The 26,541-nt window shown below is 45.4% G+C and overlaps 1 protein-coding gene across 1 annotated transcript; it reads right to left on the minus strand.

Annotated features, from left to right (window-relative positions):
- On the minus strand, positions 1 to 26,281 carry DCAF12 (DDB1 and CUL4 associated factor 12). Its single transcript, XM_075560046.1, has 9 exons — positions 25,881 to 26,281; positions 24,553 to 24,807; positions 15,372 to 15,578; positions 13,326 to 13,386; positions 9,315 to 9,508; positions 6,010 to 6,075; positions 4,866 to 5,028; positions 2,573 to 2,751; positions 1 to 2,123 (listed from the first exon to the last, which is right to left on the minus strand). The coding sequence occupies exons 1-9, from the start codon at positions 25,956 to 25,958 to the stop codon at positions 1,965 to 1,967; spliced, it is 1,362 nt and encodes a 453-aa protein (XP_075416161.1). The 5' UTR covers positions 25,959 to 26,281; the 3' UTR covers positions 1 to 1,964.
- Positions 26,282 to 26,541: the final 260 nt, after the last annotated feature.

The following is a 26,541-nucleotide window of genomic DNA, read 5'->3' on the forward strand; positions in this document are numbered from 1 at the left end:
TCTGGAATAATATTTATTTTTCCTTGGCAAAAAGTCAAGTGCTACATTTTTAAAAACAGAAAATTTCAAACAATCAAACGCATCAACCATCACAGAAGAGGGTCGGGCAACAGTACAAAACATCCTACTGAAGGTTTTTTTTGTTTTTGTTTTTCAATATACAAGTTGGTTTAAAATAATAGAAGTTCTGTGAGAACTAAGAAATCTACAGCTTGTAGTTTAATAATAGAAATAAAAATTAAGACAATTAAAAGCTCGATAGCATCCAGCATTTGCTTAATTCCCTGTGTATAGCACCTATTTCTCTAGGTTAGAAGATGAGAATCAGAATCAGTGGTGCCTGCCTCCTTCCACCAAGTCAGGGTGGACTTCCCATGTCCCCACCCCTGCAGTCACAACCACAGCAGGGGTGCACTTCTCTTTCCACTCTCCCACGGGCCCCCAGAGCAGAGGGGCAGCCGGGGAGGGCAGTTTAGAAGCGGGTGCCGGCATAAAAATAGGGCTTTTCCTTTCTCCAGGATAGGCTACTGACAGAGACATGGTGTATGTGCTTAGAGAGGAGGAATTTGTGGGCGGGAACAGCTGTTATCTGCAGCACGATGCGTAAAAAGCAGGGACCAACTGGACACCATGGTCAGTCAGTTGCCTGTGAGTTTAAGAACCTCAGCCTACACAGATAGTTCAAGGGAGGAACAGACACAATACTACCACATCAATGCCGTCACATGCACAGTGGCGCTGGTTGCAGGCCACCCCACCACCACTCCAGAGCTGAGCCAACAGGAAGGGGGGGAGGGAGGGAGGGAGGAAAGGAGGGCCTCAATCCCATCCCCCTGCATCAAGAAAACACACTCCACACACGAGGCACCCACTCCAACAGCCACACCCACCAACCTCCCAGACGGACATCAATTTAGAAAACAAAAGCAAAACCCACTGGGGAGACTGGGGACTGAGTATGTGAGAGCCTTAGAGGACTAGAGGCCCCTGGACCAAGGCCCTGGGAGAACAGATCAGGTTTTGCTGGAGGGGCGGTGCATGTCTGAGATGGAGACTCTCTTTACGGACAGACTGTGCCCAAGCCTTTGACTCACCGCAGAGCTGCAAGTGGATGGACGGAGACCTTGACGTTTTAGGGGAGGGGCCACTGGCTAACCAAACAGGAGGTGGGCGGAAGTGCTAGTGACACACAAGCAAGTGCATGCGCACGCATACACACACGTTCTCACCTGGGGACAAACATGTGGGAGGACAGGTAGGGGCTGGATCACTTCGGAGGCCTGCGTGGGGCCCCCCAGGAAGCCTGGAATGGAACTCAAAGGCTTTCCCAAGGGAGAGCTGTTTCCACTTCATATAGTCAGTGTTGTCAGACTTTTAAAAAACAAGATAAAGACTAGCCCTAAAGCTAGACTCTGTGAATAAAGTTGTTTCTTTTATAAATATTTTAATTACAAGTACTTTTCACTCCAGGTAATTTTAGTGACACACAGTATCTACAGACACTCAAGTGCATGCGTGTACACACACACACACACACACACACACACACACACACAGCCCCCAAACTTTCACAGAAAGTCTGACAGCAACCACATAATTATAAAGGAGCCCTACCTCAAGAGTGAAGTAAGGGTGAGAATGACTGGGTCGGCCTAAAGAGGAGAGAGCGTGTGTCACTTAGAGAAAGAATACAAACAGGGACAAATAAGAATGTTGGGAGAGAAACAAACATAAAAGTCAATAAAGTGAAATTCTCATTACCAAAAGGGAGAAGGCCCCTTCAGATTCCTGCTCAGAGCTTCTCCCTGTCAGATGCCTAAACCACAAGGTAAGCCTGGTGTTCCCACTAAAATTTGAGAGCCTCACACAACTGCAAGAAAGGAAAAGGAAAAATATCAAAAGAAGAAACAAGGAAACTGAGGATGGAAGTTAGTGTAAATCTCTGCATTTGGGGAGAGTGGTCCTTAGCTCCAGAGCCCAGCGTAGTTTCCGTGGAGCCCTGAAGGGAGAGGACCTCCTGCCACAAAGAGCTTCGTTCCGGACGAGTCGTAGCAGTGGGTGTAAACAGCATTGGGGAAGAAGTCAATGTCTGAAAAGTAGTTCCTCCAGGTTTCATCATGATTCTAAGAGGAGAGAAAGAGAATCTGTGAGCAACCCCAGGCTAAGGAAGAGGAAACCGGGGAGGGACAAGAATACTCTCTGGCCTCCTGGTGAGCAGGGCCAGGAGGATGGAGAATCTGGGAGGACACCCTGCTGAAGACTGCTGTACAAACGTACGGTCTTCAGGAGAGCTGGGGCTGAGCTGCTCAGTAATGAACACACTGGCAGCACTCTCCTTCCTGCTCGACCACCACCTGGTGGGATCCTGGTCCATCAGTGAACGTCACTGGGCCTCAGTGCTCCCACAGACAACAGAGAAGTACGGAATAAAACAAAATCAAGGGACAGAATCTGGCTTTCTCTGCTCCATGAGAAACTACCTGAGTATGTGTGCCAGCAAGGTTGGGGGTATAGAGTGCAGACAATTTTTCGGTCACTGTCCCGTAAGCATCGCAGGTAGGGGGTTACTCACCAGCCAGCCTTTGCCAGTGGTTAGTTTCAGGTTCTCCCCTGCTAGCCTGGGCTTGGACCCGTAACAAGCCGACAACTTCTCTTCCAGAAATCTTTGAGCTCGGATGTCGTAGAACAGCAGGGAGCCCTGCCCTGTGCCGACAGTGATGATGTGTTCGTAGAAGCTCACTGACCGGATCCCTGAGAGGTAGAGAAAAGCAGTAAGGGAGCGGGAGGCCAGATCGTCTGCTGACCTGGTTTCTCCAGTGTCATGTTCCCATGGCACCGCTTTCCAATCACAGATGTAGCTCCAGCAAAAGCCAAAGGGAAGCCTGACACCACAGTGCCCATCCACACACCAACAGGAACTCTCTGTGAAGCCGTGGAGGACTGCTAGTGCCTGCGATTAGACACTTTCAGCCCCAACGAAAAGCACGCCCCAATTTGTCCTTGCCTCCTCCAGACTGACTCTGCAGTCACTGTTCCCAATTCTAAGCTCTTTTCTATCGTGTTTCCAGTGTAGACTGCAAATCAGAGCACAAACCATTACATCGGAGCACTGCCTCACTTTAGACAGCCATCGGATCACTCGGATCACAGGGAAAAATGTATCTCAACTGTGCACATAAAATCGGTTGAATTGGTGAATGTTTTGTCATGACAATTTGCACCACAATTAAAAACGTATTGGTTCCACCTGTGTATCAAATACACAGGACTGGAAGTTGCCTCTTGGCACACGTAAGAGATGCCTGGAAATATTGTGGTGGTAAGCTCCTCCAGTACCAGTGACCAGAATTTCTTGCTTTCTTGCGCTCTCTCTCTCTCTCTCTTAATTTCTTGCTTTCTTGCGCTCTCTCTCTCTCTCTCTCTCTCACACACACACACACACACACACACAGTCCAGCCAAACCTACTGACTCCTACTCATTACAAATATTGTTGCTTCAAAATGTGAGGGTCTCAGTATAATTCAAAATAAGTAAATCCAAAGAGAAAAGTCGTTTTTGTAATATGAACCCAGTAATACAGGCTTCTTGACAAGTTGTGGTTCAACTGGGATCCACATTGTATCTGCTAAGACCCTCAGGAAAGATTTCTCTCCCACCAGGCTGTAAGACACTGGGCCAGATGATACAACTGTTTGGGGCTTCAATCACACCCCAAAATTGGGGTCCACACACGTTTTCTTAAGTGCTTTCCACCGCGGTCTTGGTTGAGGTGACAGCAATGGTGGCATTCTGAAACCTTGAAGCACATTACAAACCCAAGTCTCTTTTTCCCTCCGATAGTGTCACGCCTCATTGACAGTGAGGCCACTTTCTAAGAGAATATGCTGTAAAAGATGGAGGCTGAGTGAAGTCTAAGTCGCCTACTGTTTTGCTCATTTGCTAGGTGTGCTCGAGTCGGTTCTGGCCCACAGAGACCCGAAGCACCACAGAACGAACACTCCCCGGTCTTGGGCCATGCTCTCAATTGTTCCCGTGCCTAAACCCATATTGTTGCAGCCAGTGTCAATCCATCTTGTTGGAGGACCTCCCTCCTTGTTGCTGCCCCTCCACTTTACCAAACACGAGGCCCTTCTCCAGGGACTGGTCTCTCCTGACAACACGTCCAAAGTATCTAAGACAAAGTCTTGCCATCCTTGCCTCTTACTTCTTTTTAATTAAAAACAAAACAAAACAAACATTGGTTGGGATCTAATACATATAACATATCATTCCATTTTTCAATCACTTCAAGTAAAGCTGTGTAATTGCTACCCCCCATCAGTTTCCAAACATCCTTTTTCTACATGCACACTCCTTTCCTTTCACTCCACCACCACCGTCACCCACCCCTCCCCACGAACGCCTTTTTCAACTTGCTGTCCCTGTAGATTCATTAATCCTGGGTTTCATTGGCCTTACTTCTTCCTCCAATATAGTCACCCACTAGCCAGAACTAAACCGAATACTTTGTTCAGCTTAGTGAGGTATGACATACAACATGCTGCCCGTATCTGCAGTACACTCTGTCCTGTCAAATACCCAAGACAGCAGCAGCACCACCACAATTCCTTCCCACACCTCAACAACATGACGCATATGCAAAGTTCTGTGAAGGAAGCTGGAAACCATTAGCACTCTGACAGTTGATTTCCGTGACCACACACCTGCATGTGGCATTTTGAAACCCAGGCCATTTGTAGGTCGAGTCAGCACACACCCAGCTGTTCCACACACAACCTTGTTGGCTACACCAACACGGACACCTACAGTTAAAACTCCTCTGCGACATGGCTGGGGGCCCGAGGAGCACCTGAGCACTCTTACCACTGCCTCGCTCCCTGGAGCAGACGGACTTGATGTTGTAAGACGGCTGCCGTGGATCCAAGAAGGAGACGTGTGCTTGGGAGCCCACTGCGTACACTGACCACTCATTACCATAGGCCAGACAGACATTCTCACGGCAATATGGCAGTTTGGTGGAGAGAAGCTGAAAAGACGGAAGAAACCTGTGGTATCATCAGAGAGCCTAAGGGGGCAGTGTTCCCAGACTCCCACCTCTGAGGGTTTCCCCACACCAGCCATGTAACAGCCCTGAATAAGTAAATACCACCCCGCTCCACCCCAAGGCACTGAAGAGGAGGCTGTGATAACAGGCTAAGCTCCAGGTACAGAAGAAGGATAGGTTAGGAGACAAATCTGGGACTGAATGATCGGAGGGAGAGGGAAGTGGCCAAGGCCTACAGGTTGCTTCTAGGTCGAACCTCAGGGGACTAAAGCCTGTTCTCCTGTGAAGAGCCACCACCCTCCTCAGTGTTCATCAGATCAAGGTGGAAACCACACTCCTGGGAAAGCACACTCCTGGCACTGACTCAACCCAGAAAACCTCAAGTGGTCTTAGGCTTGGCTCCTTATCATTCAGCAAATCCTCATGGGAGGTAGGGGCTGTGACACAAAAGAAACGATATTGCTTGGACCCGGTCTGCTTTCTCTCGCGAGACAAAGAAGTAGTAAGAAGCAAAGGCCTCAGAGCTATAAAGAGGGCAAGACTCATGTATGTGTTTGACTCTCTGAAAAAACTGATGGCAGATATTGTACATTAACTCCATTTGTATTAACTTACATGGTTAACTTCAGAGTTGGTCTATCTTACTTTAGCTGACCTTCAATTGCCAGTGGTTATTACTCGGGTGTTTCCACACACACAGCATGGTGAGTAGTCAGAAATGTCTGTGGAATGAGGGCAACTAACGCCAACAGCCTCCCAGGCAGCCTTTTCCATTGAAGGAATCAGCTTCTAATCACTTTACAGGCATTTTCCTTTCAAGAAAAGCCCAGCGGACTGGGACAGAGGTTTCTATTCCCTTTGGAGAAATGGGGTTTCAGACAACGAGAAAGGTCAAGGAGAAGTAGAGTATTTTAACCAGACAGTGAATTATCAGGCAAAGTTACGAAGGCTCATCAATCACACCTTAGACAGTGTATTTTCAGCTTTCCACAGATGAAAGTAGCCATCCAAAGAGACTGCTCCCAATTCCTACAAGAGCAATGCAAAACACAGGTTACAGTCCAATAGGTAGCAACTATTGCCCAGTATCAACCAGGAAGCTGAGCTCTCCCTGTTCTTCTCTGCCATCCCAGCAGCAGTAAAAAGTAACGGGCAATCTCGGTGTCCTGATGAAATGCAACTAGACGGCTTTGAGGGTGCTTCCTGAGGAAAAAACAAATCCAAGACCTAGCAATGAGGTAGGTATCCTGGTGTCTTATTTATCTAGTGCTGCTATGAACAGAACTATCTCAAGTGGATGGCTTTCACACGCAGAATTTATTCTCTCCTAGTTCAGGAAGTCCATAATTCATCACAGAAGATGAATTCTGGGTGTTGGCTCTAGGGGAAGGCTTCTTCTCTGCCAACTGTGGGTGAAAGGCCCTTGTTTGCGTTCAACATGTACCTTGCTGTCAATCTTCCCCTGTGCCCAAGAGTTTCTCAGCTCAGAGACCCAGATCCACTTCTGGTCCTTTTTCTTGATAGCACTGAGATCCCACCTACTGAAGCACCTCCTTGTAAAATAAAAGCGGATTCGTGCAAGGGCGTGCCTTCAGGAAGGAGGTACTTGAGAGTGCAAATCGAGCCACACCAAACCCTACACCACTTCATTAGATTTACAATACAGGATGACTACATCATTATATAATCGCCAACTCACATCATTATATAATCGCCAACTCACATCATTACGTAACTACCAAACTACATCATCATACAAGTGCCAAACGACTGAAAATCATGCACCTGCCAAACTGACACATATATTTTTGGAAGAGTTCAATTCAATCCATGATATTCCAACTTTGGTGCCCCTAAAATTCATGTCTTTGCCACATGTAAAACACCCCATATCACTCCAAAAGCTTAAATCTATTCCAAGTCTATAATCTCTTTCAGTTTCAGTTGAACTTTGAACATCTGCATCTATAAAAAAAGCCTAGTTGGGAGCTAGCCATAATATATTGCAGCAATCTATACCAGCTCTTGGTGTCCACCATCTTTCTTCTCATTTATCAGGTTCTGGTAAGCTTGTCCCCACCTACTGTTGGCTAGGTCAAAGCTGTACACTGGGAATCCTCACACCTCCCTGCATTTCAGAGCAGCACACAGTCAATCTCTTCCTCTCTCATCCCAGCCTTTGACAGTTAGGTCAACAGGTGCCGATGGAACACATCCAAACTCAGCCAGTCTCTTCACCAAGGTTACCTTCTCCACGTCCACTACCAAGTGGACTCAGTTGGTCATCACAAGACAGTGTATCAGCTGCTTGCCAGCTCCCTTTAACTTCAGTCCTAGAATGGAGTTCTTCAGATGGGGACTAAATTTCCCTGACTGGATAACCCTATGAAAAACTGCTTGTTCAAAACTCAGAGCCAAAATTCCCCTTGATTTGTGGGCCTGTGAGATTTATTTCTATATTTTACATTTTAATTGGTACCTAATCCACATATATACAAATTGAACCTGTGAGATTTAGAATGCAAGTTATCTATTTCTTTTTTAAAAAATTAAATACTTTTATTGGGGGCTCTTCCATCTCTTATCACAGTCCACATTCACCCATTGTGTCAAGCACATTTGTACTTATGCTGCCATCATCATTTCTACTTGAGCCCTTGCTATCAGCTCATTGTTAAAAATTATCTATTTCTAAAGTACTACGATAGAACAGGCACAAGAAAGACATTTCCACTGTAAATGGAATAAATTGGAGGGGAAGATGGGATGACTGATACCAAACAAACAAAACATCCAGCAGAATAATTTAAGCCATTTAGGCAATGGCCCTCGCCTCCAGACTCTGGGTGCTGACTACACTCTCTGAGTTCAGGGTAGAGGCTCGTTGGCCTTCAGTTCCATTTCCCAGGCCCACTGAGAGGGCAACCTGATCAGCAGTTCAAGAGACCATGGTCCTATCCTTTGAACGCCCACAAGTAGAGCCCCACCCTTGGAGACTGGGGCAGCTTGATTTCGTGTGCTCCTTCTGCTCGATCTCAGGATGCTTCTTTGTTCTTGGAAGTCAACAGACGTAGCTCTGTCGGTCTGCTTCCTGTCAGTGAAACTTCAGGAGGCACATGTTTCCTCCTTCAGTTCTTTCTGTGCCCTCCTTCCTCAGTCAAAGGAGGTGGGTTTTCTGCTGTGATAGTTGGTAACTTTAACAAACAGAAATTTATTTTCCCCCAGTTCACGAAGCTAGAGCTCTGAATGCAGGGTGTCAGCTCTCAGGGAGCTTTCTTCCACTGCTGGCTCTTGAGGAAAGTCCTCATTCTCAGAGTCTGTGTGTGACTTGGCATTTCTGAATAGGTTTGTGAGTTTATTCAACTTATATATTAAGAGATTGTCTCAAGACACACCATATATAAATTCCTGCTGCATTAGCATAAAAAACACAACATATTCCCAACAGGATTATACCATACATTTTTTTTCATTCCATCCCTATTACCCTTGAGTGAATTCTGACTCATGCTGACCCTATTAGAACACAACTATTCCTTAGGGTTTCTGAGACTGAGGTTAGGAATTGTAACACCTAATTTTGGGGTTTCATAATTCAATCCATAAAACTGTCACTGATCTACAAATACAGATTACTCAGGGAAAAACCCTGAGATCAGTCTAAGGTAGTGATTCCCAGTGATCCACCCTGGCAGGGGTGGGGTCTAGAATGATCCAGGAGGGCTGCAAACACAGATACCTACAGTCTAGCCCAGATCACAGGCTATATACAAAATATTTTCACTGCAAGGGTAATATTTTCCTGAAAAGGGGGCAAAGGCCCACTAAGTTTGGGAACCTATGGTTGAAAGCTGGGGTGGAGAAGTTTTTTTCTGCTAAGGGCTATTTGGATATTTATAACATCATTTGTGGACCATATGAAATGATCAACTTAAAAATTAACCTGCTATATCTGGTCAAGCATTTAATTAACGCACCCCTAACGTGATGGCTGGAACCGTTTCTCCCTGGTGAGGTGTGTGTTGGCTGGTGCTGATGATTTTATGGACTTTATATGGCCCCCAGGCTGGGTAATTCCTACCCCTGGTCTAAAGGGCGGGTTTAATTTTTCACCGACATCCCATAACTCTAAAACAGATGCTTTGTGGTAAGAGAATCAAGCTATGCAGCAAGCCCCTAACACTGGTTGGGAAATGAAAATACATCTTTTAAGAGCTAAGCCAAGAAGTTGAACCACAAGTTTCAGGGATAATTTAATAAGCTCATACCTTGTTCTTGTTATTGAAGGCCAGAGCCCGGACCTTGCAGTTGTCGGGGTTTGTGTCCTCCTTGGGGATGTCCTTTAAGGCCTTGTGAGTTATGTGGGCATACACAGGGACCCGGGACACACTGTGCATCGCATCACTTTTGGTCAGTACGTCATCTGTCACCTCCCAGAGTCCCATGGAGCCATCGCGTGAGCCTGCAAAGCAAGAAGACCACAGATGTCAGAAATGTCTAAATCGCCATGTCCCACAGAAGACAAGATGGATTTTCTGAATTTAGCTGTTGATCCATCATCCTCAGATATGCTAAAGCTGAGTCAGGTAGCCTACCCTACCCCCAAAACATAAAACAGTATGAATTCCAATAGACACACTGAGGGGATGATTCAACCAAGACACAGGAATTAAAATACAACCTTTGGCTCTTTAAGACCACTTTCACATAGCAATGTTATAGACTCCTTTTTTCTCTACGAAAAAATACACGCACACGCCACATTCTACATTCAATTTCAAGGAGGTTCATGGGCCTCCTAAAGGCTTTCCATGGACCCACTGGGACCACCATCCTCTATTTAAAAACAATTTTATTTTACATAAAATGCATGTTCAAAATAGATTTTTTTAAACTTAGCAAATAACAATGAAGTACTTAAAACACCAAGAATATTTTTCTTTAATACGAAGTCCTGAATATACTGCTGTGACTAAACTTTCTAGAGAACAACTGAGCAATCTACAGTAAGTTCCAACCTAGAAACAATCCACTATGATGTGTATTATGGGAAAGGAAGACCTATATAAAAAGATGCTAACCCAGAACAATCTGCATGTCCACCAACAAGGTTATGTTCTAGCCATCAAGTAGATGATGGCTAGGAGGGGGCGGGGGAAAGAGAGAGATATTTAATGACAGGGGAAATGTTCACATTATTGTAGAACATTAACTTCAGTATTTTCTAAAATTTCTAATGAGAATAGGCTTCTTTTAAATTTAAAAGAACAACAAATTGGGGTAAAGTTATTTAAAAATTCTGCCTCTTCCTCAACTGAAACCCCTACTAGTTTGACTCAAATGACAAAAATGATCTGAGGTTAGAAACTGCTAGAACGATGAAAAAGAAAAACTGATCTTGGGAGCGCAAGGCAGTAGCAGAGGGTAAGACGGGAAGGACCTTCTAGCAAAGTTCCAGGATTGGCTGCAGTGAGGGCAAGAAGAGCTCGAGATGTGCAGATAAGGGGAAGTTTTCTGACCTATTTACACTGCAGGCCTTGAAGCCGAAAACTATGTCACCGCTCCAATTAAATCCTTTTCCAGTAAAGTTGTTTGCCACTGCGTCTCTGAGACCACAAGTTGCCGTTCCCCCATTACAAATCTTCCAAATGCTTCACAGTAAAAATTATTTACCATGGGTGAAATAGATCCTATTTGTTTGCATCATGAAGGTAGTAGGCAAGAACTCAGAGAGGGGGGTTTCCCATGTGTATCTGAAACTCCAACAAGACCAAAGAAGCGCATCTGGAGACCTGCATGCAGTACAGTAAGCGAGCACGCGCCGGATGACGCTGGAGAAGTGAGCAGCACGCATGCTCTTGGGGGGGGGGGTGTTTCTATTGTATCCTAGACACCATGAAGTTACCTGGAAGATCACCTATCAAAGTGACAGAGGCAGATAGGTGTGTAGTGTGATCTAACCCCCCAAACGTTTCATTATAAAAACGTGCAAATGCATTAAAATGTTTAAAGAATTCAAAAATAACTGTGCCCATACATACAGCTGACCATTATCAATTAAGTAATGTTAGCTGTGATGGTTTTGGTTATGTGTCAGCTTGGCGGGGCCTTGATTCTCAGTGGTTTGGCAATTGTTAATGACAAAATTTAATAGTTATAGAATGATGTACTTTCTCTCTCTCTCTATGTGACAATCACTGAAATGGTCATTTTTGTATAACAATTTTTTTAGAACACTACTTTTGAATAATGTGACCTGGTCTTTTGGAACATAACCATCCCAAGAAGTGAAGTGTGGGTCTGCTTGTCTAATCACTCATCTATCCATCCTGCTATCTCATTTCTTGTCAATGAAGATTATGTGTCAGAAAAAGGCAGGTCATTAAATAAAGGTAAGTTAATGAATAAAAAGCAAGCTATATTTCAAAATGTCAACAATGGTTTTATCTGGTTGGTGATACTGTGGGTGATAGGTATTTTTACAATTTCTTCCAAAAGGAAATTATTGCTTTTATACTAAGGGAAAGTACTGCAAGATTGGAAGGGAGACAAAAATAGAAGCCGACAGAAATATGGAAGGGTATTAGCATAATTTAAGACACAGAAGAGTTCAAGTACAGAAGAAAATTAATTGACAGATTTATGAGACATTCTACAAAACTTATCAACTCCCTGCCACTGAGTCAATTCTGTCTCATGACGACCCAACAGGACAGGGTAGGACTGTCCCTGTGGGTTTCCAAGAATGGAAATCTTTTTTTTAGTTTTAGAATATAACTCTTTATGGAAGTAGGAACTTTCATCTTTTTCCCATGGAGTGGCTGGTGGTTTCGAACTGCTGACCTCATGGTTAGCGTTCTATAGTGTAATTTGCTGTTACCAGAACTGCCACTATGCGTCCTTATTTGACTTACCGTATATACTTGAATACAAGCCGACCTGAGTATAAGCCGAGGTACCTAATTATTACCTGGGAAACCAGAAAAACTGGTTGACTCGAGTATAAGCCTAGGGTGGAAATGCAGGATGCGAATTAACACAGAGACCAGAGGGGAGAGACGGAGCGCAGTCACAGACACATCCTTACCAGTTCAGCTGCCAGCATAAGTGAATCACTACGGGTGCTTCTGTGAATTGGAGCCGTCCATGTCATAGGACGGCTCTGATTGGTAAGATGTGAGTAAACAAACATTCAACGCCCTGCAGTGTCAGCGGGGCTTTGAATGAACAGCGGAGGAACAGGTGTGAGATGTTAAACCTCGCTGGGGTACACATTTTTTGTGCTGAAAAACTCGGCTTATACACGAGTATATAGTTTCCCTTCTAGTTACTCTCCATTGCCTTGCTAAGAATCCAGAGAAAATATGTGTATGTTCTCTTAGCTTTCTAGGTAGTTCTAAACATGAGCTCTAAAATCAGGTTGATCTAGATTCAAATCTTGGCTCCACTGAATCTAAATATCCATATTATAAAAGAAGGCTGACAATACAAGCTTTCTCCTGCGGTTGTGAGAATGATGAAACAACGGTGAGGTACTTAGTGAGTGACTGGTGATTGCTGTCTTTGGGAACCTTAAGTAGGTCGTTATCATCTTTATTTAGGGAACCCAACAAAGCCCATTAGCATTCTGCACCTACTCTCCAGGACGCAGTAGGCACCCAGGAAGCGTTTTCTATCTCCAGGTGATGTTATCTGTTGTTTTTGGTTTGTATGATTGGGAAAAACTTCCAACAACACTCTAAAGACCAAGAGAGTATGTCAGTTCCTTCTATCTGCTACAGGTTGACTTTGCCGTACAGCCCATTCACGAAGGTCATCTTCACTGAACTCATTTATCCACATCTTTTTTTTTTCCTGGCAGGTCTAACAACACTGAAAAAGAAATTCACCCGATCCTGTTCAGCGTTTATCTCCAAGAAATTTAAGTTACACAGTGGTGGAAGATAACAGCTCTGGATACTCTGGAGAGCACATCTACCTTTCCCAAAAGATTCTCACAACCAGTATTTAATGAAGCCCCACAAACACCTTGAGGCTACCATGCGTGCAATTTGGAACAAGACCGCATATGACTATGAGAGAAAGCTCCACTCTCCAGACGAAGTTAGGATAGAAGGCAAATGACTCATCCAAGGTCACATGGTAAGCCAGAGAAAGAATTCCGATTGAAAACATGTTCTCCAGGACCCTGGGGATTTTTCTTTCTGGGCTATCAAGCATTTCATCAACCATATTACTGCTCCCTTACAGCAAAGCTCCCTTCAAAAAGGCAAATTTACCAGACACTGCCATCGTGTCGCTGATCCATGCAATGGAAAAGATCCAGTCCTTGTGTCCATCCTTGGTTGAGGGAGAGTGAAAGGTAAAGGGAAAAAAAAATGTTAGTGAAATATAGATTAAAAGTCTGACTGAAAAATCTCTAAAAATTACAACTGGTGATTTCAACCCATATGGCACAGCGACATAATTTGTAGTTTGTCTTTTTAAAATCATTTTATTGGGGGCTCTTATAGCTTATAACAATCCATACATCAATTGTTTTTTTTCCCATACATCAATTGTATCAAGCACATTTGTGCATATGTTGCCATCATTTCCAAAGCATTTCCTTTCTATCTGAGCCCTTGATATCAACTTTTTTCCCTCCCTTATTATTTTCCTATTTTTACACTGTCTGCTGTCTCCCTTCACCCACATTTCTGTTGTTTGTCCCTGGGCACCCCCCCCAGAGGGGTGTTTAATATGTTTATCATTGGGATTAGTTCCCAATTCCTCCCCCTACCCTCATGGTCGCTACTCCTATTACTGTTCCTGAGGGAGTTATCTATCCTAGAGTCCGGTGTCAAGGGCTCTTATTTATTCCAATGAACATGCTCCGGTCTAGCCGGATTTGTAAGGTAGAATTGGGTCATGATAGCTGGGAGGTGGGGGAGAACGACTATTAAAGAACTAGAGGAATGTTGTGTGTTTTGTCAGTGTTATATTGCATCCTGGTTGATTCCTGCCTCGTTCCTTCCTTGTGACCCTTCTTTGAGGGGATGTCAAATTGTCTACAGATGGGCCCTGGGTCTCCACTCCAACTCTCCTCATTTGCATTGATATGGTTGGTTGGTTAGCTCTTCCGATGCTGATACCTAATCTTGTTGACAGCTCGTGATCACACAGGCTGGTGTGCTTCTTCCATGTGGGTTTTGTTACTTCCCTGCTAGATGGCTGCTTTGTTTAACTTCAAGCCTTTAAGACCCCAGATGCTGTATCTTGTAATAGCCAAACACCACCAGCTGTCTTCACCACATTTGCTTAAATGCCCATTTTGTCTTCAGCAATCGTGCCTGGAAGATGAGCATCCCCAGATATTAGGACAAAGATTTCTTGCATTGAGGGAGGGCTTGAGTGGAGGCCTAGGGTCCATCTGCTACCTAAATACCTAACATATAAACATATGTACATATACCTATATCCCTATGGTTATATATTAATATATTTAGATGCCTACATTTATTCCTCTATGAATGTCTTTTGCTTCCTAATTCTTCCCTCTATTTCCTTTTATGTTCCTCCTGTCCCGCTTTCATGTTCGACCTTCATTCAGCGCTCACTAATTCCTCTCGACTACATTGCACTTGATCCAACCCGACCAGGTAGGCATTCTACGGCCTCGTCATTGATTTCAGATCTCTTGTTCCCATGTCCGAGTTTGTTGGTTCCCCCCTCTCTTTCCCCCATCTCCTCGAGGAACTTGAGGAGTTGGAATAAAATTGACACCCCTCTGAGCATGCCCAGTGGACACACAGCTCTGGAACTTCTTTACTACTGGTGAGTGTCTGATGTGGAGGTCTAGACACAACACCCGACCAACCTCCAGTCCACGTGGACTGCCCACTCCCCACCCTGGGCCCCTAGCACTATGGCTACCACCAGCTCCTCTGCTCTTCATGATCCCTCTGTCTCTGCCAGAACGTCATTTTGGTATGTAGTCTTCCTTAATTCTCTTCCGAAATAGTCCCAGAGCATTCTTCACCAATACTCCCTCCCTATCCCCTTAAGCTGCTTTACTTCTGTCCAAGGCACTTACCACTCTCTGGACACCTACCTATCCACTGCCACTGGCTCCTTTATCACACAGCATACCTGGTACTCCAGATAGGGAAACTAGTTTCTGGTCTGATATTTGTACCCCTACACCTTACCCCATGCCCCTGGAGTCTGGAGAAATCTAAAGAATACCACCCCTTTCCAGGAGGGCCTGTGAATAGAGGGCCCACGCTACACGGGCCCTGATCATAAGACCAAGACCCCCTCTGCAAGTTACTGGGAAAACTTACATCTCCCACGCACACAGGATCTAGTGTTGGCAGCCGGTAGATGGCAAGACTGTTGGGGTTGTCTCCTCCAGTGGCTAACAGGGTTCTGGAGGGATTCAACTCTATGGCATGAATACCACAGCCCTGCTGGGTCACTCCGCCAGGCTCACGGTCTTTCAGAATGGGAATCTTGGTAATCTGGCTTGTCTGTACATCCACGACAAACAGCTACAAGATAAAAGGGATGAAGAGGTTGAACCGTTTCTACTGAATGTGACTCACACTGGAACACACACCATTCACTCAACTACCCATCACATACTGTGTACTCCATGTGAGACCCTAAAATTAGTAAAGGCACAGTTAAGACTACTAGTCAAATAAAACATGAAAATTAGTAAAGACAGCATAATTTTTAGAGGTTAAGTATAATGTGTTAAATAAACAAATGAGAAAGCAACAAACTCCACCTGGATAGTCACAGATGGTTTCACATGTCTTGCACTAGGTCAAATACCAAAAAATAGCTCCCGTCCCCTAGGACATGTCTTGTAAGTTTAAACCTCCTCTGCTCATTCATGGCTGCTGTGTGCCGTCAAACCATTGTGATACCATTACATGGATTTGTCACTTGGGAAAATCTGAGTTTTTCTATGGAGTTTGAGAGCTGGCTAAAGTGTTAAGACTTCTTTTAATCTAGCCTTAAGACACGGCTCCATTTCCACCAACCAGGTAAGTCCGAGTGGAAAAGGCTTTATCTGTTCACGTCCGAGAGAGCCTTCTGTTCAACCTTTCCAGCTTTAGGGCTGGACAGATAGAGCTGAATGCCACAATGGTAACCTTAGTTGTGGTAGCTCAGGCAAGTCACTTAAATCTTCCCGACTCGTTTCTCATCTATAAAACCTGTCTAACATTATGAACTTAACAGGGGTTCTATTACTTGGAAGAAGTACAGCCAGAGTGCTCCTTAGAGGCCTGGATGTCAAGACTTTGTTTCATGTACTTCAGACATGATGTCAGGCAAGACCAGTCCAGGAAAAGGACATCATGCTTAGCAAATTAAAAGGTCAAAAACCAGAGATGGCTCGACATAGTTTTAACACCAAGCTCAAACATAAGAACAATTGGGAGAAAAAAATTTAAAAAATAAAATTAAAATTAAAAAAAAAAAGAACAATTGGGAGGATGGCGTGCGACAGTTCGAACACCACCACAACCACAATAGGGTTGCTAAGAGATCTAACAGTGTTTGTAAAGTACCTAACACATAGCTTGGAATAGACTAGGTGCCTAACAAATACTATTGCTACTACTAATTATTACTATGTCTACTTTTGCAAGGTGTATAAAAGATTGTGCACTGGATGACAAACCACGATATTAGGGGTCTGTAGACAAACCAAGAGCTTACCCCAACTTCACTCTCATCCTTGCACAGGAATGACAGACCACCACGTAAAGGACAGAATCGGTTTGCTTTGTCTTGGGAACAACACGGATGTGGATGAGCTACCAAAGAACCTCTCTGCAAGCCCTCTGACAAGGGGCCACGGAGGCGCAGCTCCTCTAAGGCAGCGGTTCTCACCCTTCCTCATGCAGCCACCCTTTCATACAGCTCCTCGTGTGGTGGGGACCCCCAACCATAAAGTTATTTTCGTTGCTACTTCATCACTGTCATCTTGCTACTGTTATGAATTGGACGACCCCCGTGAAAGGGTCGTTCGACCCCCAGGTTGAGAACCGCTGTTCTAACATGTCCCAGAGCGAGGCTGCTCCTCATTGACACTGTGGGATCCCGGCCAGTAACCAGGAGCATGGCAAGGGATGCTGGAAGTGACCCGGCTCCCTGCAGTTCACACTCTGGGACTTCGGGGTAAGTGGGGGGTGCTAGTACGACTAACACGAATGAGCACATCTCTACATAAATACGTGCTTGCGTAGAAAGAAGCATGCAAATATGTATACATAAAGACCAACGAGTTTTAAAAAGGGGGGAGCCTTGCAAAAGTTTCTAAAACTCAAGGGTCTTTACACTGGAGCCTAATGGAGGGAAACCCACATCCAAGGCACGTAAGATAAAGTTTTGCAGTCAGCAGCAAAAGGCCAGTTCAACAGACATGAATGTTGGAAAGTAGGAGGCAAGTGCAGTCAGAGGAATCCCTTCCTTGTCTCACACTGAGGAAGAGAGGAGAGCAAAGGAGGCAGGCCAAAGAGAAACAACACAACGTGGGCAGACAATCTCCATGGAAAATGTGTATATCCTAAATCAACGACAAAAAAAGGTCAGTAGTACCAATCACAGTGCAGTATATTAGTCACGCCCAGGGGATTGGAAAGCCATACAATGGACCATGTAAAAATACAGAGCACAGTCTCATAGGGCAACTCTGTCAATTGGCCCAACATAGTTCACAGCATCAAGATCTGGGTCTTAGTAAAGAGAGTAGGATCTGAGTTCTTCAAATCTCCCGAGTAAGACACTTCTGCTGGTCTCTACTTCCAAACAGTCAACGATGACCTAAAAGCAGGGCACTGAATGTGTACATTCCATTTAGATCCTCTGATGAAAAAAGAATGTACCTTTCCACCCCAGAACATCTGAATCAGGGTGTCTGGCTCCACAAGAGCCCCAGGTGATGCTTATAGACAACAGATGATTCTTGGGTGTGCCGCACTCAAAAAGAGACACAAAGTGATAACCAGGCAGGGAAACTAGACTGCTGGAAACAAACTTAATATAATTAAATATGATACTGATATATTGTGATAAGTAAAACGAATGTGACAGAAAACTTCATGTACAAACTGTCAAATGGGGAACTTAACTTGATATGTAAACATGCGCTAAGTGAATGAGCTTTTTAAAGACACGCATAACAGGACTCTAGGGGCCAGTCTACCTCTAAACCCTGTTTTGCCTGCCCACCTGCATCCTGCTGTACAGGATGAGCTCCCCAAGCTGGTCTGAGCAAGCAAGACTCCGTAACAGGCAACATTTTGGACTGTTTGAGAACGAGGCGATGTGGCTAACTCAACAAACTCGAAAAGAATCATGCTGTCTGCGTGTCTCCAATTACCAAAACAACACAGCACAATCGAGAAAATGAGTGACTACCACTACCACGGGATGCCGAGTGAACAACGGGGTGCATTTCTTTCAGGTCCTCCACTACACACACCCACTCACACACTTGTCTTACACTTATTCATGTGATCCCATACATTGTACTTTACTTTCTGTACAGCATTAACACCTTTCCCAAGTAATACACATATTTCTACATGATCTTTGATGGTAGCTCACTGCATGGGCATGCTAGTATTTATTGAATGTACTCCCTACTAGAGAATATTTATGTTGTTGCCAGTTTTTTGTTTTAAATATAAAACATTGCCAGGAACATCATGTACCTCAAATTCAGGTACCTGTACTACGTCAAGATCTCTTGCACTTTGAATTCTGAATTCAAAGTGCCTCTCCAGAAGACAGGCTGGCTGAGACCACACATGTCACTTCATAGTAAGTTCTGAATTCTAATTTTTCCCCACTAGAAACAAGACACTGCAGAAAAGGGACTTATGATTATAATTTATGATCATACTAGATTTAAGTGACATTAGTTCTTTACAGGCTTCATAGCAAAATCCAGTAAATTGATTTCTAAACCCTGACTCTGGAGGTCCTTGTTAAAAACGGAATTAAGTGTTGAGAGTCAGCTTTGGTATTATGCCTAAGATTTTGCCAAGTGATGCCAACCAACCAGAAAAACAAAAAGCTAAGTAAAAGGACTGGCCTACTAGGCTGAACTCATACAAATCCGAATTTTTCCTACAGAAGATAGAAACTGACTTCTATCGTAACCAGGGACAGCAGTTGCCTCCCCCTTTCCAACATTCACGTAGACCACACTTAATACAGAAATTATCCAGAAAAGAACAATTTCTACACAGGACAGTCTCAACGCTTCATTCCTTCATGGTATGTCCAAGTGGAAGTTTCCTCATAATTAATAGGAAGCCTTAAATATCAACTATTTATCTGGTATATTAAGAGATCATAAACTCTCAATAATGTCATTAAAACACTAATTGAATCCCTTTTCTCTTATTTTTTCAATATCTCCCAAACATGTTTGCACACCAAGAGCAAACTGCTCTTATTTTGAGTTCCAAAACACTTCCTGTGCGAATGGGGTGGAGAAAGGACTCCTTTAGCTGCGCACCCAATACTATTATTGAACCCTACAATGCTCCTTTCCCCCCAAGATGTGTGTTCAATTTTTTGACCAGCCAAGAGAAGTCATCCATGTTAACTGGACAAGGCCACTTTCACCAATGTTTTAACAAGAAAAAGTGAGGCTTGTCTGGCCGAAATAACACTTCCAAAAAACCTGGCATTCCCACCCCGCCAAAGGTTTATGTTTAAAATTTGTTTTTGTTTTTTTAACAAGAGTCTTATCATCTTAATCTCCATTATACTTAATACATTTGTCATAGCTGAGATTCCATTCTTGGGAAATATTTTCAGACTCATCTGTTTGGATGAGTGACAGCACCTCCCACATTTTTTGCTTTACCTCTTCTATGTTGTATCTCTGTGCTTTCACGCCACTCTGCATTTGTGGAAACAAAAAGATGGTGCACGGAGCAAGGTGAAGTGAGTAAGGTGCCTGGGGCAAGAAAGGCATGCTGTTTTTTGCTAAAAACTGGCACACTGATGGCTGTCGTGGTGGCAAAACCAGTCCCCCATCCGCCACAAATCAGGTCTTGTCACACACTGTTATGCAATGTTTTCAGAACTTAAAACACATACCATCCCCTTCCCATAAAAAAACAAATGAGCACTGTCTTTCATTGATGAGGGTTTGGGGTGAGGTGACGATGGTGTCTTCCACTGACTTGACTGATGTCTGCTTTCAGGATCGTAAGAATAGCACCCTGTCTTCTTCTCACCAGTACTGACGCTGGAAAAATACGTCTGGGATGATCTTTTTCCGGGTCAATCAGAACCTGAGGCGCAAAAATTGCAGTGACCTTTCTCATTCCCAAATCTTCCATTAAAATTCAATAGTCCAGATAACTTCCTCAACTCTTCAATAGTCTATTGTCGGTCTTCACACACACAAGTGCACAAATTTTGTCCATTCAGGAAGTTGACAGACGCCCAGAACAAGGTTTATCAATTGACATTTCACCTTTTTTGAAATGAGGAAACCACTCGTACACTTGTTTTTCTCATAGCGCTGTCCTTGTAAGCTGTCACAACAGTTTCTGCAGCATTTTACCCAGAGCAGCCAACAAAATTTCACAGCTGCACAATGTTGTCTTAAATTGGCCATCATAAAAAATGATGTTTGAGCGAAACTTTTATGAAAAAATTCACTGTGACCAGACAGAACCTTCTCAAGCGATCAAGCCACTGGATGCACTAACTCAGAGTTGCTAGATGTTTGCCGAAGGGAAAACCGTGTACTAGGAAAGCTCGGCTCAGTGGAGCTTTTCTTTTTTTTTGGGGGGGGGGGAAGGGGTGACCCCTGGCCCTCTCCCAGAGAAGTGTTCCCATCCTCCCTAGTCACAACCCTCTCCCCCATTATTTGCCTTCACAGCACCAAATGTTTTTCCTTTTAGCACTTAACACACAAGCAATTCCACCCTATTAACTTTAATTCTTTCCCTCTCCCAAACTAATCACAGAAAGCACAAAACCAAACTAATTTTCTCTACAAATACTGCTTCTTAGTACTCATCCTGTTATTCTTTCAGTTACCCAGATTTAAGATATCAGAATCAATCTGATTTATTCCCTGCAATGATTCTCAATAGGTCACCATCTGCAGATTTTACCTGTCTGTTACAGCCATCTCTTCACTGTCACTATCCCAAGTTTACCACCTCATTTCGCTCCCAGTTTCACCACGGCACTGGTCTGACTGGCCTCTCTAAAGCATTATTCCAAAGTCACAAAGTCCAAAGGCATAGTGGCTATGCAATGGGCTGTGATCTGCAAGGTCAGAGTTTAAAACCGCCAGCCGCTCCTTGGGAGAAAGATGGAGCTTTCTACTCCTGTAAAGAGTTACAGTCTCGGAAATCCACAGGTTTTACCCTGTCCTATAGGGTCATTATAAGTTGGCACCAAGTCAATGGCAGTGAGTTGTTTTTAAAAACCAAAAGCAAACAAACACAAAGTCCAGAAAACAAGTGTTCCAAGATTTCCCTGTTTTGTTCTCGAAAAACAGACTCCAGTTTTAAAAAGACAAGGAAGCAGCCCCATGCCACAAACACTTTAGATCGTAAAGATGCAGGAAGATGACAAGAGGCAGCAGGTATGAGGGAAGGTTAAATGATATCTTCATTGCTTACTGTGCTAGTCTTCAAAACGTCTCACCTCCCTGCCATCGTCTCGATGCCAACTCACAGCGACCCCGTAGGACAGGGCAGAGCTGCCCCTGTGGGTTTCCAAGGCTGTAACTGCTGACGGGAGTAGAAAGCCTTGTCTTTCTCCTGAACCACGTCACCAGCTCTCACTCAGGCTTCAAAATAGTGGCAACAAACTCAAGCCGACACGAGGATGACTAATTCTGTGTACAAAGCAGCAACTATTTGCTGGGCAACTGCTATGTACATACTCTGAGGGCCTGTGTGGGGGTGAGATTAACTCTTGAATTGTCTACTTCCAGAGACAACTGATGGCAGCCATCTTAGGCCACTGAGGCGAACAGCTTGAGAGACTATGAGAAGGAATTTCTGTGGCGGAAAGCTGCCACTCTTCAGAGATGCAGTCTCTGTATAAGCTTGACAACCTTTTAACAGAAGAGGAACTAGAAGCATGGCCTCCAACTGCCACAGCATTACTTCCTTCATTAAAATAGATGTTCAAATCTTTACCTACTTCCTCGTCTACACACACACCAGAGGATGACGACTTCTTGCCCCAGAACACCTAGAGCAAACTGTCTTCTAGTTGGCCTAAGACGCTTCTTTGCCCAGGCCCACTCTATTTAGCCTTGGACTACATTACCCCGTGAGGTGGGGTGGAAACAGATATGGGTCTAGAACCAATCTTTCCTCACATATTTTTCAGAATCATGACCTCTCTCCAAGTCCTGGCTTTTTCACTTGATATTTTTTTCACAACATGCTACTTGCACCTGTTTCAATCCTATGTATTGTTTAACTTTTAAAAATCGGTGTCTGTGTTCACTGAAGACAATACGGGTGCATAAGCAAATGTGGTGAGGAAAACTAATGGTGCCCAGCTATCAAAAGATAAAGTGTCTGGGGTCTTAAAGCTTCAAGGTAAATAAGCAGCCATCTAGCTCAGAAGCAACAAAGCCCACAGGGAAAAAATGCACACTAGCCTGTTGATCACGAGGTGTGGATGGGAACATGTATAGGGCATCAAAGACCCAGAACAAAAAATCAAATCAATGTGACAGAGGACTTGAATAGACATTTTTTCCTTTACAAGGGACCAATATGCACAAGAAAAGATGGCCAGGCACCACTTCACACCTCATCGTATAGCATGGTTATTTAAAAAGAAAAAAATAAGTGATCGTGACGACATAAAGATACAGAAATATAGAGAAACAGAAACCATGCGTCTCTTGTTACTTGAAGGAATAGAAGATGGTTTAGTAGTTGTGAAAAAGCAGTTTGGTGGCGCCTCAAAAAATAAATGTAGACTCACCACGTAACCCGCACTTCCACTCCTACATAAATGAGTTCTAAAAGTTCAAAGAAAAATTCCACTATCTTCCAACCCCATTTTCCAAGCACTTTTTAAAGTCTCACTAGAAACTCAAAGAACTGCAAAGAGGTACGCAAATCCACGTACGAGCAGGTTCTTAGCAACACTATTCACAAGACAGGTCCATCTAATGTCTACCGTCTGCTCAACAGATAATCAAAATGTGGTGTCATGCAATGGAACATTGCTCAGTTGTAAGAAGCATCGACACCTGATACAAAAGGAATGCGCCTGAAAACGTTATGCTAAATCAACGGACTGACTGGCTGCCATCTAGCTGGTTCCGACTCACAGTAACCCTGTAGAGTGTTTCTGAGGCTTTAAGTTGTTGTGGGAGCAAGCAAGCTCTTCTCCCTGGGAACAGCTGGTAGGTCTGAACCCCCAATCATGTAAGGGTTAGCAGTCAAATGCTTACCTGACAGCACCACCAGCGCTCCAGTTATCAAAAACGATCTACAGCACATTACATTCTAATTATATGAGCTGACCAACACAAAAAATTCTATAGAAAAAGGAGATTGATGATTGCTAGGGGCCAGGGGTGGGTGGTGGTGGGGAATGGGAAGCAAGTACTTGATGGGTTAGGGGTTTTCTTAAGAAGTGATGAAAATGTTTTGGTACTTGATGGTGGTGGCTGTACAACACTACGAGTGAATGAAGGCCAGTAAACTATTCACTTTAAGATAATTTTCTAGTATGTGAATTTCACCTTAATAAAAAATTTTAAAGGAAAAAATACTTGCATTGTCAGAAAAGCATTTTAAATGTTACAGAACTCATGGCCTATTATTACAGAATATTTTAAACACATGGGTCTTTGAAATACACACATAGCAATCCTTAGGCTGGCAGGCAATGCTGGGTTTTCATCTTCGCGTAACCTGAATGATGCCCTACGAGTCTCTTAAAAAGCAACAAAAAACAAAGCTCTAGAAGAGGCCTGAGCAGAGCAGAAAGGGTGGGGGGGAAAACCAAAGACTAAACACTGCAGCATTTTGAGACATGAATAGGCCTCAAGAAGAGGCTCCTCTGGAAACTTGAAAGAAAAGCCATGTAGGCCCAGGAAAAGTAACAAGAGGAAGAAGCCGTCAAGAGATAGGAGGCACTAGAACAGTGGTTCTCAACCTTCCTAACGCCGTGAACTTTTAATACCGTTCCTCATGTTGTAGTGACCCCCAACCATAAAATTCTTTTCGTTGCTACTTCATCCCTGTGATTTTGCTACTGTTCTGAATTGGGCGGCCCCTGTGAAAGGGTTGTTTGACGCAGCCCCCCCCCAACCCTCAAAGGGGTCACGACCCACAGGTTGAGAACCGCTGCACTAGAAAGACGCGTAAAACTATCCCTTCCCCAAAGATGGGGGGGTTCAATCCCCAAGAGGTTCTAGAGCCTGAGAAGCCACATATCCAGGATGGGGAAGAAAGGGCAAGTCTCCCCAGACCCCTCACTTACCGTATTGCACTTTGTACCACATACTACTTGTCTATGATTCAGCCACTGAGAGGCAAACACTTTATTAAGGGTCCCAAGATGAAACTCTTGCTCCTTCAGGAGACTGGGAAGCTGCTGTGCTGCATATCCATGCAACACTCGGGAGTAGCTGGCTTCGCTCTGTAGCTTGACTTCTCGGCCCTTCAGGTAGTACACTAAGGACCTCTTCACTGGGGGCAGTCTTTTCCTTTTATGAAGTGAGTGATCCCAGCCAAACTGTGGAGAGCAAACTAGAAATCAGGGTTGTGCCTACCTTATCTTCCGAACAAGGGCTTCTACTGTAATTCGGGAAATAACACCAAGAACCCATCCTGGAGCTTTGACAAACAAAAGCAACAATACAAGCAGCTCGCTCCAGAAAGTGCAGTGTAACCTTTCCAACACTGAAACAGTGCTGCTCACAGTCAAACCTACCTGTGTGAATCACAAGGCTACAAGGGAATGGAAGCAGAAAACAGGATGTCAGGTTCCCTCCACAGTTTTGGAGCGAGGCATTCACATTTCCCAGAGCTATTCGGGAGTGACTCCCAGACCAACATGGGTTGCATCTCTGCCTGCCCCCTCCTCCCATTCAGCCTGCACTCCACCCCCCACAGAGCCTGAGGAGGACAACCCAAGACCAGACAGGGGCTCTAGCTCCTCCGGGGATGCTCTACGGTTGGTGGATGGTCGCTCTCCTGCCGTCACGCACTCGCTCCAGTCAGCTGCAGAATTTCAAAAATTAAGCACAAACGGGATGGAGGCTGCGGGAAAAGGGGGCCCTAGTCATTTGTGTCCCCCAAGGTCTGCCCCTCTGAAGGGGGCGGTCTAGAGCTGATACCTGAACTGGGGATCGCAGTTTCATCTAGAGCTCGAAGTGCCCAAGGGCCCACACTCAAGGCGTGCGTATCCACAGGAAGGCACTTTCCTCGTCGACCTAGGAATACTGCCCGCCTCCCGGGCCCCCTGGATGGCCGATTTCACTCTCCTACAATGTATCTCCTTGGAGGTTTGGTTCCTGATCCCTTTCCAATTCGGTTCCCTCTTCCTCCAAGGCCCCATACCCGGCTACGGCCCCGAGGAGGCGGCCCCATCTCCGAGTTCCCCTTCCTTAGGCTCCTTAATCTTCCGGCCTGTATGCGTCCGAGGGAACTCCTGCGGGCCGGCTCCTGGCCCTACAGGCCTGGCTCCCCGGTCCTGTGCCTCTGACTGCAGCTCTGGGGCCCGTTCTCGTCCCATCCGCGGACCCTCCTCCACTGCTGATGCCTTGGCCTAGACACCCAGGTTCCAGCCTCCCTCCCAACCCTCACCTGCGGGCCCTGAGCGTCGCTCCCGGCTCCCGGCGAGGCGGGCGCTTTCCGCTTCCTGCTAACTGCTTTCCGGGCCATAGTGGGCAGCGCCGCCGCGGCCCCGCAGCCACATGGGGCGGGGGGAGCGAGCGGCAGCAGGACGGCGGGTCATATACTGGGCCCCGGGGCCGCGCACCGGAGGGCGCCCGGCCCTGAGAGTGGCCCGGCCCCGGGGTGGTAAGCCAAAAAAGGGGAGGCGGACCGGCGGGCAAAAGAGAGGGCAAGCCGGGAATGGGGGGCAAGAGCGGCCGCGGAAGGCAAGGCCGGAACCCGAAGCTTTCGGTCGACCGAGTCTGAAAAGGACGGCGAGCGGCTGCAACCAAAACACCCCCTCCCCCGCCGCGCGCAGCCACCCCCGCGCAGGCGCACTTCGCAGCGCGTCTCCACGGTGACTCGGCAAGGACGGGGGGCGGGGCTTCGCGCCCGCGGGGAAACTAGTGGCTGCTGCCCTGCCGCCCCCTCGCCCGCTGCCAGCGGCCGGCCAGCGGCCGAGGGAGTGTCCCGGCTGGACCCTGGCCCCGGACCCCAGCCTGCCCAGCCCCCGGCAGCGAGGACGCCCATCCCTGCTCCGGGAAGGACGCCCCCAGCGCACGCCTTTACCCGGGAGCCCCCACTGGGTACC

The sequence above is a fragment of the Tenrec ecaudatus genome, chromosome 10 (assembly GCF_050624435.1).
Source record: "Tenrec ecaudatus isolate mTenEca1 chromosome 10, mTenEca1.hap1, whole genome shotgun sequence".
In the NCBI taxonomy this organism is placed as follows: Eukaryota; Metazoa; Chordata; class Mammalia; order Afrosoricida; family Tenrecidae; genus Tenrec; species Tenrec ecaudatus.